The sequence below is a fragment of the Meleagris gallopavo genome, chromosome 8, assembly GCF_905368555.1.
Source record: "Meleagris gallopavo chromosome 8, MGAL_WU_HG_1.1, whole genome shotgun sequence".
Lineage (NCBI taxonomy): Eukaryota > Metazoa > Chordata > Aves > Galliformes > Phasianidae > Meleagris > Meleagris gallopavo.
In genome coordinates, this window is record NC_139411.1 from 12,937,730 (window position 1) to 12,952,193 (window position 14,464).

The 14,464-nt window shown below is 34.1% G+C and overlaps 1 protein-coding gene across 9 annotated transcripts in view; it reads left to right on the forward strand.

The window, feature by feature from the left end:
- KCNMA1 (potassium calcium-activated channel subfamily M alpha 1) overlaps positions 1-14,464 on the forward strand; it is a 444,410-nt gene that overhangs the window by 196,471 nt on the left and 233,475 nt on the right. For all 9 annotated transcript variants that reach the window (XM_085230132.1, XM_085230130.1, XM_085230131.1 and 6 more), the window contains one exon: positions 6,427-6,488. In XM_085230132.1, the coding sequence (XP_085086258.1) occupies positions 6,427-6,488 (62 nt within the window). The remainder of the gene's footprint in view (positions 1-6,426; positions 6,489-14,464) is intronic.

Sequence of the window (14,464 nt, forward strand, 5' to 3'; positions counted from 1 at the left end):
ATTACTTAGTGTCTTTAGTTAACTGTGATATGTCCAAAGAGAATAATAATAATAAATCTTAGTGAAGTGCTACCAAAAATGACTGGAGAACACTCATTTTTGGAGAACCTATCTTACAGTAAACAGTCTTACTTCATGTGTATTTTGTTACACCACTATAATTGCAAAGATGCTCGTGCATATCCTAGAGTCTGCAAATTGATGCTTGGATTGCAAAACAAGGATTAAGTAATTTCTGCTTCTGAAATATAACTTGCAGCTGTTGTATCCTTAGAAATACACGTTTCCATTCCTAACAGAACCAGACAAATTCTATGTATCTATAAAAGGAATACAATCGTGTTTCATTTTTTTCTGGTCAAAGGCTGTTTGTTTTGATGTTTGAAGCATGTAAATTTTCTCTTAAATTAGGCCAAAACCTCAGGCTATTGGCATGTTATTAATGCAAACTTAGAGTTTCAAAACTGAGTTATCCCAGGATGTTGCTTTGTGGTCATTAGAAATAATTCATATTCTCCTTAATTCAAAATATAAATGCTAATAGAACAATGTAATATATTATAAGCAGTACAATAAGCCTAGGGGTGTATAATTTAACCTTCAAATATTAAGAGCTTCAGACAGATTTCTGAAGGAGCAATGTACAAATAGATTGTCATGAGAAGACAAAATAAGGACTGAAGAACTAGAAAACATGAAATAAGTGATTTGTTTGTTTAGAGCCACCACCATTCCTGCCTCAAGAGTTTATTAGAGGCCATTTATTCTATTAGTCTTCTATAAATGTTATGTTAAAATAAAATAATGGATGTAGTGAATGGAAATGTCATGCAACATCCACTAGCTCCGAGACTATTCAGTCATCACAGAAAAGAAAACATGGTTCACAATCAAAAGAAGATAAAGTATGATAAGTATGCTTTTACTCTGATGACAAGGAAGAGAAAAGGGCTGTATTGCAGAAGTCAACAAAATAGTCAAAATGACTCTTGTGGCAGGGATTGGCGTACTTGCCCTCAGGGCAACTTCTAAATGGATGGTCGAGTGACTTCTGCTGTCTACCTACTGCATAGCATATACAACAGATCTTGTCCTTCTGCCTCTCTTACACTGAAACAACCTATCTTGGAACAAACACAGTGGAAAAAGCACAGAATGCATATGCTGGTTTCTTCGGAAACAACAAATTCAACGTGTTTTTTTTCTTCCAGAAACCTCTGTGTAGGTATTTATCATTGATATGCGTTTACAAAAAAGATGGTCTTTCAAGATGAATTCATAGCTTTTGTAGGTTTGGTAATGGACTGAAGTGTTACTTGTAGCTATACGTACCAAAATGTAATTCAAGGACAGCACTTGTAGTACTTACACTTCATTAGTAATTTTAGGAACACAGGCTGCTATTTAAAGTTATGAAACAGTCCAGATATTTGGTATGTTGTTTCTGGTGCATTCCTTGCAAGGCTGACATTGATAAAGTGTTCCCAGTGTAAAATATTTAAATTACCCATTACTGTGTATGTAACAATTATCTCTCTTTTCTCTAAAGAAACAGCCTTTCCATGCTTCTTCAGTGATACTGGGATAGTAGTTCAAAGCAGTTGTTGGAGAAACAGTGCCACTCCTTGGATCATCATCATTTTCTTCCTTTTGTTATATAGCCCTAGTCCTGGAAAGTGTGCTGAGCCCCACTGTTGTTATCATGGGTTCAATTCTAATAGCATTTGCAGAATGCCTATGTTTTCTCTGCAACTCGTGTTACTATACACTTATAAAATGTCCTTTTTTATTCTTCTTTTATTTCTTATTTTCTTTTAGTTTCTGTGGTTGTTCTTAATGAGTATTAATAAAGTATCTCAGCAGAGCAAAGTTCTTCGGGGGCAACTCAGTAGTAGTGGAGAGCAAAACTCTTTTTCTTTAATTGGTTTTTGTCTGCTTTTTCTCTGACTTCTGCTTAAAATAGGCATTGTATGCTTTTGTTAAACTAGCTGGATTTATTTTGTTTTTAATGAAAGATTTAAGGATGTTCAACAACTATTCCATGCTTATTCACCCCTTCTTTTAATCAGACTTATGTTTATTTTTAACTCAATGCTTTAAGTACTCAGTGTAGCTGCTAGCATATGACTTCGTGTTTCTCAGTCTTAAACAAACAGTAATTTATTATAAATTAAAAGATTCTTTCCTTCCAGAGAAAAGCTATAATAGATGTGTAGCAATTGAAGAGTTGTGCCAAATGCACTGGAATAATAAACAGAGCCGGCAAGCTTCTCCCCATGGCCTACTTAACAATTGAGGCAATAATTCACATGCATGCAAGCTTTTTTCTTCCTGTAGGTTCCAGTTATTGTGGGTTTGGGATATCAGTCTGTCTAGGTTTGTACTTCTCATGAAAGATACTAAGTTCTCATAAATAGACATCGGCTCCCAAAAAAATATGTCAAGGACCTAAATTCAAAATAACCTGGTTGCATTCAGCATTTGTCGTTAGGAATACAGCTAAAAACTTTTGCAGTTGAGATTTTATCAAATGGATTTATTTATCATGGAAGGATTTATTATATAATTTAACCTGATTTAGGCCTTACTTCTCCCAAACACTTGGCATGTTCAGGTTCATCTTGATGTCTCACTTAGCAAAGAAAAAGTGTGTTTCTCTGCCAGTGGGCTAAAAATGAAGTTTAAGATTCCATTTTCTCCTGATTCTGGGGGACATTATGAATTGTAATGCCAGGTGTCTGTGCTGAAATAAGAAAAGAGGAAATAAACTTTCATCTCTACAATACTGTACAATGCAGTACTCTACAATAGGGGAATGGTGTAGTTGTTTTGTACTATGTCTCTGGAGTAGCATGGGAATGTGGAGTTTCTTACAAAATATTCTTTAGGTATTTACATTTTAATGCCAGTAATATGAACTGTCACAGAACATTTAAATTACTTAAGCATCTTGGGAGAATATATAGCCAGGATCCGTAAAACATTATTTAAGCACCGTACTGATGATTATTAAGAGACTGTATATAATGAAAATGCAATGCTGGTATAAAATTATGCTGGTTTTGTTCCAGAGGTCTCCTTTGGCTAATAAGCAGTGACTGAAAGCAGTGACCTAATACTTGCTAAGTGAAATAGAAAATCAAAGTCCAACTTTTCTTAGTTTAGTTTGCAGAACTTGAAAGAATGAGAACAGTCATAGGGTCCCCATAAGATTCCAAGATCAGTTTCTTAAATTTCATTTTCATCATTAAATGAGATAGTTTTAACATTCTTTATATCAAAACTGCTGTTTGGGAATTTTTTTTGGTTGTCATTGTTTAGGAGATACTTATGTTTTGTAATGGTTATAGCAGTATATTACTTTAAAAGTTATTCCACAGAATGTAGATCAAAAATCACCATTAGGTACTTCAAAGCAGATAATATTTAAATACTATGTTTAAAAGAAGTTTGGGCCAAAAATGTAAGCAGTGTAATCCCAGGGGCTTCAGCAATTTGGTTAACAATGTTTCTTAAAGACATACAAATCTCACTTGAAATGTTTGGAGAGTAAATAATTCTGGAGCTAGATGGTAAATTTGATTCAGGCCCAAACTCTGTGATTGTGTCTGTCATACAATACTGTGGAAATGGGAGGAATGAGGAGTTAAAGTCAGTTTAATTCCCAGGATCTTAGTTCTGACAAATGTAGGATTTGAGATCACTGCAAATCAGAATTTGTTGTATATAGTCAGATGACAATCAACAAACTCTGCTCACCACATTAATATCTTCTCAGATGCTGATATGGTTTTAATAATTTATTTCGTCTTAAAACACCTGTACACATCTGACCAATAATGCAGCTTGATGAAAGAACACTAAAACTGCAGATATTAAGACTTTGAAACTTAGGTAGCAAAATGATATTTGAAGAGCTTCATGCTTCATTCCTTGAATTTGGCTGAGTTCTGACTGACTTGGGTTATAAATGCAGCCTGGTCTAGTGGTTGGCAGGAGGGGTTGAAGCTAGATCATTCTTGAGGTCCTTTTCAACCCTGGATGTTCTGTGATCCTATGATAAAGGGTCAGATAAGACAACGAGTACTGGTACTCAGGTAAAATGCTCATTCAGACATTCAGAAAAAAAAAGATTGTAAAGTGTAAGATATAAAAAGGATGAAAAGGAATCAAAGCTTTAGGTTGAATAGAATTTTTTAACAATTTGCAGTGATGACATAATTTTTTTGAGATTTCTGTTGGAATATATGAGTTTGATGATTTTGGCCATGCAGAACTCAATGGTTTAATATAGAATTATGATCACATGTTGCTTCAGATATTGTAATTACAGTACTGACTAATAGCTGCGGGTACAAAAACTTCTAAATTACCATTTTAATAGGTCTACTTAGAACTGACAAATTGTATGTTCTCTTGTATTGCTTGCAATATGACTGTCAAGCTCCTTCCTAATATGGCAGCTTCAGAAAAAGGTGTCTTAAAGTATTGTAATTACTAAGAAAATCTCTACTCTTGATGGTGTCTTGCTCTTTAAAATAAATGGTACTTTGTATTTTCTAATAAAATGAAAATCCTTTTCCCTAGAATCTAGGTGAAAAGTTGTTTTCACGTATATATTTTGATTAGTATGCAGAAAAAAAAAGACAGATCTGCGCAGAAAGCAAACAAAACCATGTTTTTTTGAAGTGGAAAAGAAAATTAAGTTAGTTTAATAGTTATAAAGAAATTAGTAGCTGGAACAGAATTTCCTTCCAAATTCTTTCATGTGGAGACAAGGTGTTGTTGAATCATGAATGGTTCAAGGATTGAGTGAGACAGTCTTTGAGAAATAATTTCTTTGTTCATTAGCCAAATGAAGACTAATAATTTCCAGTGAAGCTACTAGGTCTAAAGCCTTTACTGGGTGAACAAATTTTTGTTTCATTGCTCATCTTTTGCTTGAACAGTTGAGATTGTCAACTTTGGTTGTAAAGTAGTAATTGCATGATAATGCACATTAGTTGTGAAATTCAAAGAGATGAATAAATCTGCTCAGTCAGAACTGGAATGACACCATTAGTTCATTTAGCAAATATGCTTGTTTAGATTATGTGTTTTCTAGCCATTACTGACCTAAGAAGTTGTATTTCAACTGAGAATGTGAGAAGCTGCGTGTCCATTTACTAGTACCTTGGACTCTCCAGTCCTGAGCTATCTATTCTCTAGGTTTATTTTAAAGGATGTTACTTCTAAGCAGCTACTTAAAGCTGCCAAAAGACCAAAGGACATTTCGTTTTGATTCTGTAGGCCAGCAAATCAGATAAAAGTTTCAGGACAGATAATTTTCCGTCTGTTTCTCATCCTTAGTGTACAGACACAGATCTTTTCTGATTTTTTTTCCAGAAGAATCATGGTATAGCACATAAAAATTGCTTAATTGTATCCAGGTTTTCAGGTTCCAAATTATCCTGTGGATGGCATTGTTCAAGAGACGTAAACCCAGATTTATGATATCAGACATCTGAGTTACATTGGATTCACAAACTTCATGATTCTTCAATTCAGAATTAAGGTGCATACATTTCAGTTATGCTGTCCTACTTCAGGTAGGATGTGAAACTAAATGTTCCCATGCTACTGGAGAATTTTTTGGAGCCAGTAGACTAGATAATTGTATTGGCTTTATGTTTGGAGAAAATAAAGTTAGAGACAGATGGAGATGTGATTAATCCAGTTTTTGCTATGTTTGCCAGAAAAGCAATTTCTACATTGTTAATGAGGACTGGATGCCATATCTAACAAAATCGTTTGTTTAAAAAAAAAAAAACAACAAATTTAAAGCAGGGATAATGGGGCTACACAGAGCTCTGGTTGTATATCTGCTGTTATTTTAACCTATTTAATAATTAGTTGTTGTCTGAGTGGATGTGATTGCCAAGAAAATATATATATTTTACATTGCCTTACATTTAACCTGTGGATTTCACAATCATGTATATAAATAAAAAAACAGTATAATCTAAGAGCAATCTCATTGTTCTTAGTTTACCCACTACTGAGTGGGAGCTTCTTACTGTAGTCCTGAAGGTCTTTTATAAAAGCTATGCTGTGACTTGAATGCCACGTGCTGGGATTGCAAGCCATTTGAAATTAAAGAATCTACATCAGTAGAAGTTAGGACCTAGGACTTATTTGTATACTGGATTGCCCAGAAAAGAGCTTCAACTTGTTTGTGGCTACTTTTCAACACAAGAAAGCATTGTGTGATAATATATCCTGTTTGAAATTCAAGTAGGATTAGTTTTCATAAAGAAAGTGACAGCTAAAATACAAATAATGTTATTTTATGATTTATTTTCCTAGTGTTTTGCTTGTGTATATCGATGTGTAGAATGATAAATGTTTCACTCTAACACTCTTTATAATTGCTCTTTTCTTTTGTAGGTTGTCTTAGTCTTCGCTCTTAGTATTGGTGCTCTTGTAATATACTTCATAGATTCATCAAAGTGAGTATTCTTGTACATTTTTCTTTCCCTCCTTTCTTACAGCAATTACACGTCCTTATATTGCTCCATTCATCTACTTCAACTCTGAGCTCGATCTCATTGCCTGATTGTGAAGAACTCTGTAATACTGCATGGTCTACCAAATAACTCAAGGATGGGAAAAAGATCTTATATAAACTGGATTGAACATATTCACATTGGATTTGTAGAAAGCATTGGCGGAAAAACTGTGTGTTGAGATAACACATACTGTTGCAAAATTTTTATGTTCATTGGGCATATGTAGAATCTTTCAAGTTCAAGACTATAGTAATAAACATAGAGGAAGAGTATTTGTGAATAAAATCAGCTTGCAGCAGGAAAAAAAAAATCAAGACAATGACAGAAATGTTTCTGAATAGAACAAAAAGCTTCTGAATGAAGCATGAGCATTGTTTCTTGCTTTCAGATTTTCACCTGCTGAATTTAAAAGATATCTCCCTAGATAAGGTGAACACTAAAAATTTCCAAAGCATCTGAATATGTTTTTAATTATGTGTTGACACACCAACATTATAATACCGTGTTGTGGTTTTAGCCAGGCAATAAGAAGTTTCATCTTGACCTTAAAGGAGATGATTTGATAACGATGTAACTAGGAATATCCTTCCTTTGGTCCCATTCGTCCTCCACCCTCATTTTTAGACCAAGCTTGATGCTGGCACTAGTGGAATAGACAAAACAGTAGTCCAAAGAAGAAAACTGTGATTTAATAAAATATTACTATTTTGAATTTACTATTTTGAGAGGATGATATTCTGAAGTATAAACAGCATTTCAAAGCTCTTGAACATTTTTTTCTAAACTACTTTTAGTCTTACCTTTTCTGCAACAGCTAAGCCATACCTCTGTAATCTAGATAAACTAAGCACAGCACAAGAAAATTGGAGATAGATTTATTTATTTATTTATTCATTTATTCATTTATTTATTTATTTATTTAACGGAGAGGAATAACTTGTGGAAAAATCCAAGTACTTTTGTGAGATTCCTCAAAGAATGGACAATACTTCTTTCCCCTTAATAGGAGGATTATTTTCTTTAATATGTTACAATTGAAGCATGTAAGCTTTTCTGAAGATGTTTTTAAAACACAGCGCGAAAACTTCAGAGTGCCCTACATATCCATGTCAAAACTGTCAAACAGAATAGGTTATTTTAGATTCCTAAGTTTATCAGTATTTAGTAAGAGTAATTTCTTTTAGGATCTTGTCAAGTGTGAAATGATGAAGGTGTTAAGTGAGGAATACTTGCAATCCCCTTTATAAAATAACTGAGAAAGTGAGAAAGCCTGTACGTGATCTAGTGTGCATATTGGACAATGACATATGTGATTGTGTGATTCCTCTTGTCAATGCATTCTTTAGCTGTTGTATTCAGCCTGTGCTATGGACACTTAGCCATCATTTAATCTCACATGTACAGTGCCAAAAATCAAGTCTTCTATACAGAACTGAAGACTACTAGTGTAAGCATTTGTCCAGAATAAAATGACAGAGGTTTATTTTTTCCTAATCTGCCAGTAGTTTTCTAGACACAATGGACAGCTATGTCCTTGAAGAAACCCTACATAACTTCATGCCTACAATAAACAGCATCAGGAAAGATGGGAACAGCTTACAATACCCTTTTCTTGGATGGTGAGGGAAGGAGAAAGAGTGGTTTGTGTCTTGTCATGATTAGTTCCAGTGAAAGACACTGAGGAATTCAGTAAGGCCAGTACTGCATATATTACCTATTGTTCCCTCAACTAAAGTAGTGGAATAAGAAAGGTAAAAACGGGCAGGCAAAACAAATTTCATTGCAGCTGAGAGGAGTGTAAACTCCATGCTTTTATTTCCCACGTGCCGCTGACTTGAATCATTGTCTCCTAGTACCACAAGGTGTGTATGTAACATTTTTTCCATGCTAGAAACTAATGGAATATTTTAGCCTTTAAAAATGGAGAATCATTTAGAAGAGAAATTTCTACCTTGGCATCCCTAACAATTAAATCTTGTCACTTCCTGATAGGAAATGTTTCACTTTCCTTCCTTTATTTGTAGCATTTCATTCATAAAATACTGTTTCCTTGGACAGTGGTGTTTTTCAATACTAGCAATAGCAGTTAAATATGAAAAATGTTTATAGAGGGATTCTATAAATATTACCCACATAATTATTTTAATTTTGGGGTAATAACCAAAGCATTAACATTTTATGTCTTTAATTTTGCTTTCAATAAAAGACCTTTCAAAAAAAAAAAAATCATAGCACTCATACAGAAGATTTTTTAATAAGAAAGTGATTTACCTTTGTACAAGATAGCATCATTTGTGCTAATAATGGTTCATTTCCAACTTATGTTTCCTTTAAAATTGTTTATAATTTAGTTCTTCAAGATGGGAAAATAATGGAAGCATGCTTCAATTTTAAGAGTAAAACTGACAGTCTTCATTTGATTCTCTAGTCTGCTGGCTATGCAGCAGTACAACAGAGAGCACGTTGTCTACAAATACTTTTTTGTTTTCCACACATAAGTAGTTTCCACAACTTTCTCTGTCCATTTTGGTTCATTTTTCTGCTTCTAAAAGGTGGTTTAACGCACTTGGAATTACTCCTCTGAGTTTTATTGACATCAACAATGAAGGTGAACTGCCTCTTTTCTTTTGTCATCCTGACATCTGAATTTCATACTTCACTAGTGGCTTGAATAGAGTGGCAAAAAAAAATATTGTTTCCTATAATCATCTTTTGGCATGACCAGTAAAAGCACTAGCAAAGACCTTCTTAATTTTCCACTAAATTGTTAACTCAGAACTCCCTTTTTTCTCTTTCTTGCAATTTCAGTAGCATGAAAACTGATTATGAAGTGAATATTCTTCTCTCTGCTTCTGATTTCTCTTCTGGGGTGAAATGCAGTTCACAACCATACATATGAGCTGTTTCTTTCAGGTGCAGAAATGTAATACTTGTCCGACATAGCTTGCTTCCTGATTACTGCACTATCTCCTGAAGTCTACCTCATTTATTGGATTTCTTTTCCTTAACATTCAGCATCCACATAGAAATGATAGAGCTGATCAATGATGAGGTGAAAACATGTCTTGCTACTTTATATGTTCTGCTCACCTATGTTTTTCAGTTAGGCTTTTTTTGGTGTTCATATTTTCAAAGGTATCAGTGTAGTTACTGCTCAATAGCTATCTTTTCTCCCGTACTGTTCCACATACCATACTTGATTAGAATTGTACATAAAAGTGCCATCTGGCAATGAGTGTAAAACAGCTGGATCTAAGAATAACAGTGGGATTGTGAATGGGAAGATTTACACAAATATTCATAGAAGTGTATAGGATCACAAGCTAGTTCTCAACTGTTTCTTTCTTAATCAGACAGATTTTTTTTTTTTTTTTTGTACATGGGAAATAATAATCATAAAAAAACTTTTAGACAACTCTACATTTTAATATTCTATCTTTCTTAGTATATCTGAGAGGATCGTGGAAGTATTTGCTCTTTTTCAATACTGATTCTGTAAATTCCCATTTATGTAGATCTTATGTCCTTTGTCTATTCTAGACTTTCCTTAAAATTTCCCAAGGTTCTTAAAAAAATGTCCTATATATATACATGATCTCTGAACTCCTTTCGTCAATTCTGTGACTGAAAGGAGAATGCATAACTTTAGGTATCACAAATTCAAGTTTAGTTAATGCTGATCATCCTCTACTTTGTGGAAGTGAGCTTGATGTATTTGGGATTGTATTAATTATGAATTAAACATTGAAGAGAATGTGATTTAAAACAGTTTTACTTAGATTAATTATGTTTAAAGCCTTGTTCTAAGATATGGTTTATTGAGGCAGTGTTTTTTGATAAGAAGTCACAATGTTAAATTCTAACATTAACCATAAAATATTTTAAGGAAATAGAAAAAAAAAAAAAAAAAAAAGCTATTTTGTCATACCTATTGCTTAACTGCTGATATTCTGCTCAGAGTGTCATTATCCATTCTTTGGTATGTTTTTTTTTATTATTTATACATTTTAAAAATCCACATAAATATTTGGCTGTCTGAAAATGTTCTCTCAGTGACACATTACTTACACTATGGTGTTCTGGTCTATGAATTTTAGAAAGAATTCATTCCTTTATTGGCTTTCAGTGTCTCCTGTGATATCTTGCAGTTGATTTTTGGCTTGTATTTATTATTCAGAGTGAAGCAAGTCTTTATCATCTACTTAGTAACAATAGTAGGTAGAAACCAAGCTATCAGGGATGCTATGTTAGAAATTTCTCTTTTTTTAAAAAAAAAAAGAAGCAAAATGAGAAGTCAGGCTTCTTGTTTTTGGGAATTCACTTTGGGCTTTTTGCATGGAAAAACTTTTGGAAGATTGAGTTGGAAATAAGTTGTCTGAGGAATTTACTATGTGGCTGCACAGAGAAAAGTGACATTAGAAAAACAACTGCATTTTCTCGCCTTATTTTGCTAGTAGAATAATTTCTTTTTCTATGTGCCATTTTGTTTCAAGTTTTTATTAACTTAGATTTTCTGTGGGAATGTTTGAGGATAAATTGTGATTTAGTACCATGTTTAGTTTTGCTTCTTTGCTACTATTGCCATTTTATCTTGTGAAAGATATTTAATTTAGCACAGCAAAATATTCTACAAATGGCAAACCTGATGAGGATTATATATTTAAATGTATGGATACATTTGCTTACTGCTCAGGAGGATTCATATATCATTTGACTGTGTCACCCCTTTTACAAATATGCCTGAGGTATGAAGTTTAACTGAATAGATGGTAAACCTGTAAAAATGCTACACACACACACACACTCACACAAAGTTTTAGACATCAATCTCTTATTTTCATTAAAAGTCATTCAGCTTTTCCACATCATCTGGACTAATCAACAGAACTTTTTTGATGCCTTGCTCAGTTTCATGACCCTTAGTGAAAAAGCAATTGAAATTTCAATTGTAATTTAGACAGTAGTTATATCTGAACATCCAGTGAATCCCAATGGCCTGACCTGTAATAATAACTAACATGTCAAAGATGCTCAGAAGAGCAGCTTCCAGACTAAGTTCAAGTTTTGGATCTTTGATTTAATTTCACAAAATATTCTAATACATTTTATTATAAGCTTCAGGATACAGTGTGGCTCATTTTTTTTTCATGATGCATGAATTAAATTCTGTAATCTAGTTCAAGGAAATGTTGTTAGATGGTATTTACCACTGTTCAAATTGCTGTAATTACAGTGGTCTGTATCTTGGCAAATAGATTAAAACAGTATTATTCTCTCCATAATGAGGATTCTTCAGACATAATAGAGTCTTGTACAGATCATTCAAATCCCCTGTAGTATCCTGCAGCCAATCTCATTCACAATTTTGATTTTTGTTTATCTTATTTTTGTTAATACTATAGCAACTTCTGACAGTTACATTGAGATATGATACATTTTGTTTAATGCTAAGGTAAATCTAGGTGGATTTGTTCTCCACACACTTCCACAGCAGTAACAACAACATCAACAACAAAACAGGGAAAAATTAAAGGGGGTTAATTCTTGAATACAGCTCATGCAGCTTTTAGTATTATCAACTTATCAATAGTCAAACTTAGTGATAGTTCTCAATTTAGAATGTAAAAGCTAGATTAGATGTAAATGAATCTCTCCTGTATCATTAACTTTGAAATACTCTAGTCTTTACCATTATAACAAAAATATAATGTCAGCTCTTCCTATTGCTGATTCTTCACAAATCATAGGATGTATCACTTGTGAAGACACAGCACATTTTAGAGCGCTGAATAAGATTTTTGGAAATAAATAAGGGCAGACAGCTAACTTTACTGTGTTTGTAGTAGATAGCTAAGTGTACATCACTGATGGCTTAATCTAAAAGCAGTTTGCAGAGGAAAATCTTATCGGTTGCATTGAATGTAAGTTTTCCTCATTGCTCTGTGCAGTTTTGTAGGAAGATATCCATAGGTAAGATTCAGTGATCACTGTTGCATTCATAATGCTACATTTTGAAGGACGGTAGTTATGAAATGTAGTGCAGAGACTCTGCAGAATAGCAGAAAGATGATGGTCTTTGTTAGCTACAGATTGTGTTAACTATGAGAGAAATCCAGTAGCAACAGTGATTATTTTAAGGCAAAAAGCAAAAGAGGTAAGCCACAATAAGGGGAAATAAAAACTGAACAAATAGTTATTCTTCATATATTCATAAATATTAAGCTGTCGACTGCAGGGTCACATTCAAGAATGTTATCTGTGAAGTTTTTAGATTTCATAAATTATAGCTTTTGAAATCTCACATGAATTGAGGTGTAAGGAATGACTGAAGAAATTCAAAAGCAGTTGCACGATTAGCAGTGATAACACAAGTAATGCATGACAAGATATAAGATGTGATAGTTCTGTTTGATTTCTTATTAGAGGATTGGGTATGACTGTATGTTTCCTAGATTCATTGGTAGATATTTGTTTCTTGTGATACAGCAATCAATCACTACAGGAATTTTCTTAAACAGTTCAAAATGTCAAATATAATGAAACATTCATGTGGAATTTAGATGCATGTTTTCTGTGTTATCCATCTCACAGCTTATATGTAATAAAATTTGGAAAGCCCTACCTGAATATTTTCTAGTGTTATTCAGCTAAATTATTAATATAAATAGAGTTGTTCTTCTGTATTGTTTATTATATTGAGGAAGTAACATTGGATTAAAATGATTTCCAGTAGATGTACATAATCGCTAGGTAGGAAATATGCAAGCATACTTTTTTCTCAAAACAGAACAACCCAATTAAGTTTCTATTAATCAGTACCAGTAGTTTGTGCTTTAATAGTGAGAACTAGTTAGTTATTTGTTGAATATGAGTTAAATGAGAAATATTCTGGATAGTTTTCAGATAAAATGCCCCACTCCCCCAATGTTTCTTTCTATAAAAATTGGCATATGAATCTTTTGGGAAATATTTGGTTACGTTTTGTACTTTTTGGTGTCGCTTAGGCACAGTCTTGTTGATGGGATAAAAGTGAATTATCATAGAATCATAGAATGTCCTGGGTTGAAAAGGACCATAATGACCATCTAGTTTCAACACCCCTGCTAAGTGCAGGGGCACCAACCACTATTCCAGACTGCCCAAAGTCACATCTAGCCTGGATGGGGCATCCATAACCTCCTTGTGCAACCTGTTCCAGTGCATCATCACCCTCTGTGTGAAAAACTTCCTCCTAATATCCAACCTTAACCTCCCCTGTCTTATTTAAAACAATTTACCCTTGTTCTATCACTGTCCACCCTTATATACAGTCGTTCTCCCTCCTGCTTATATGCTCAAGTATTGGAAGGCCACAATGAGGTCTCCCCAAAACCAAGCTAAACAAGCCCAATTCCCTCAACCTTTCTTCATAGGAAAGGCTCCAGTCCTCTGATAATCTTAGTGGCCCTCCTCTGGACCCATTCCAAAAGTTCCGCATCATTCTTGTACTGGGCCTCAGGCGTGGACGCAGTACTCCAAATGGGGACTCACCTCCCTCTCCCTGCTGGCCACTCTTTTAATGCAACCTAGAACATAGTTGGCCTTCCGGGCTGCAAGCTCATGTCCATCTTCTTGTCTATCAGAACCTCCAAGTCCTTCACAGAGCTGCTCTCAAGGGGTTCTTCTCCCCATTTGTATAAATACCTGTAATTGGCCCAGCCCAAGTGCAACACATTGTTGCAAGCACTTGGCCTTGTCCAACCTAATTAGGTTCTCATGGGCCCATTTCTCCAGCCTGTCTGGATGGCTTCCCTTCCTTCCAATGTATCAACTGTACCACTCAGCTTGGTGTCATAACTGGTAGGTGTTATAATGGTAGTACTGAAATTTCTGAAAACCATCTAAAAATAAAAAATGGATAAATAAACTAATGACAT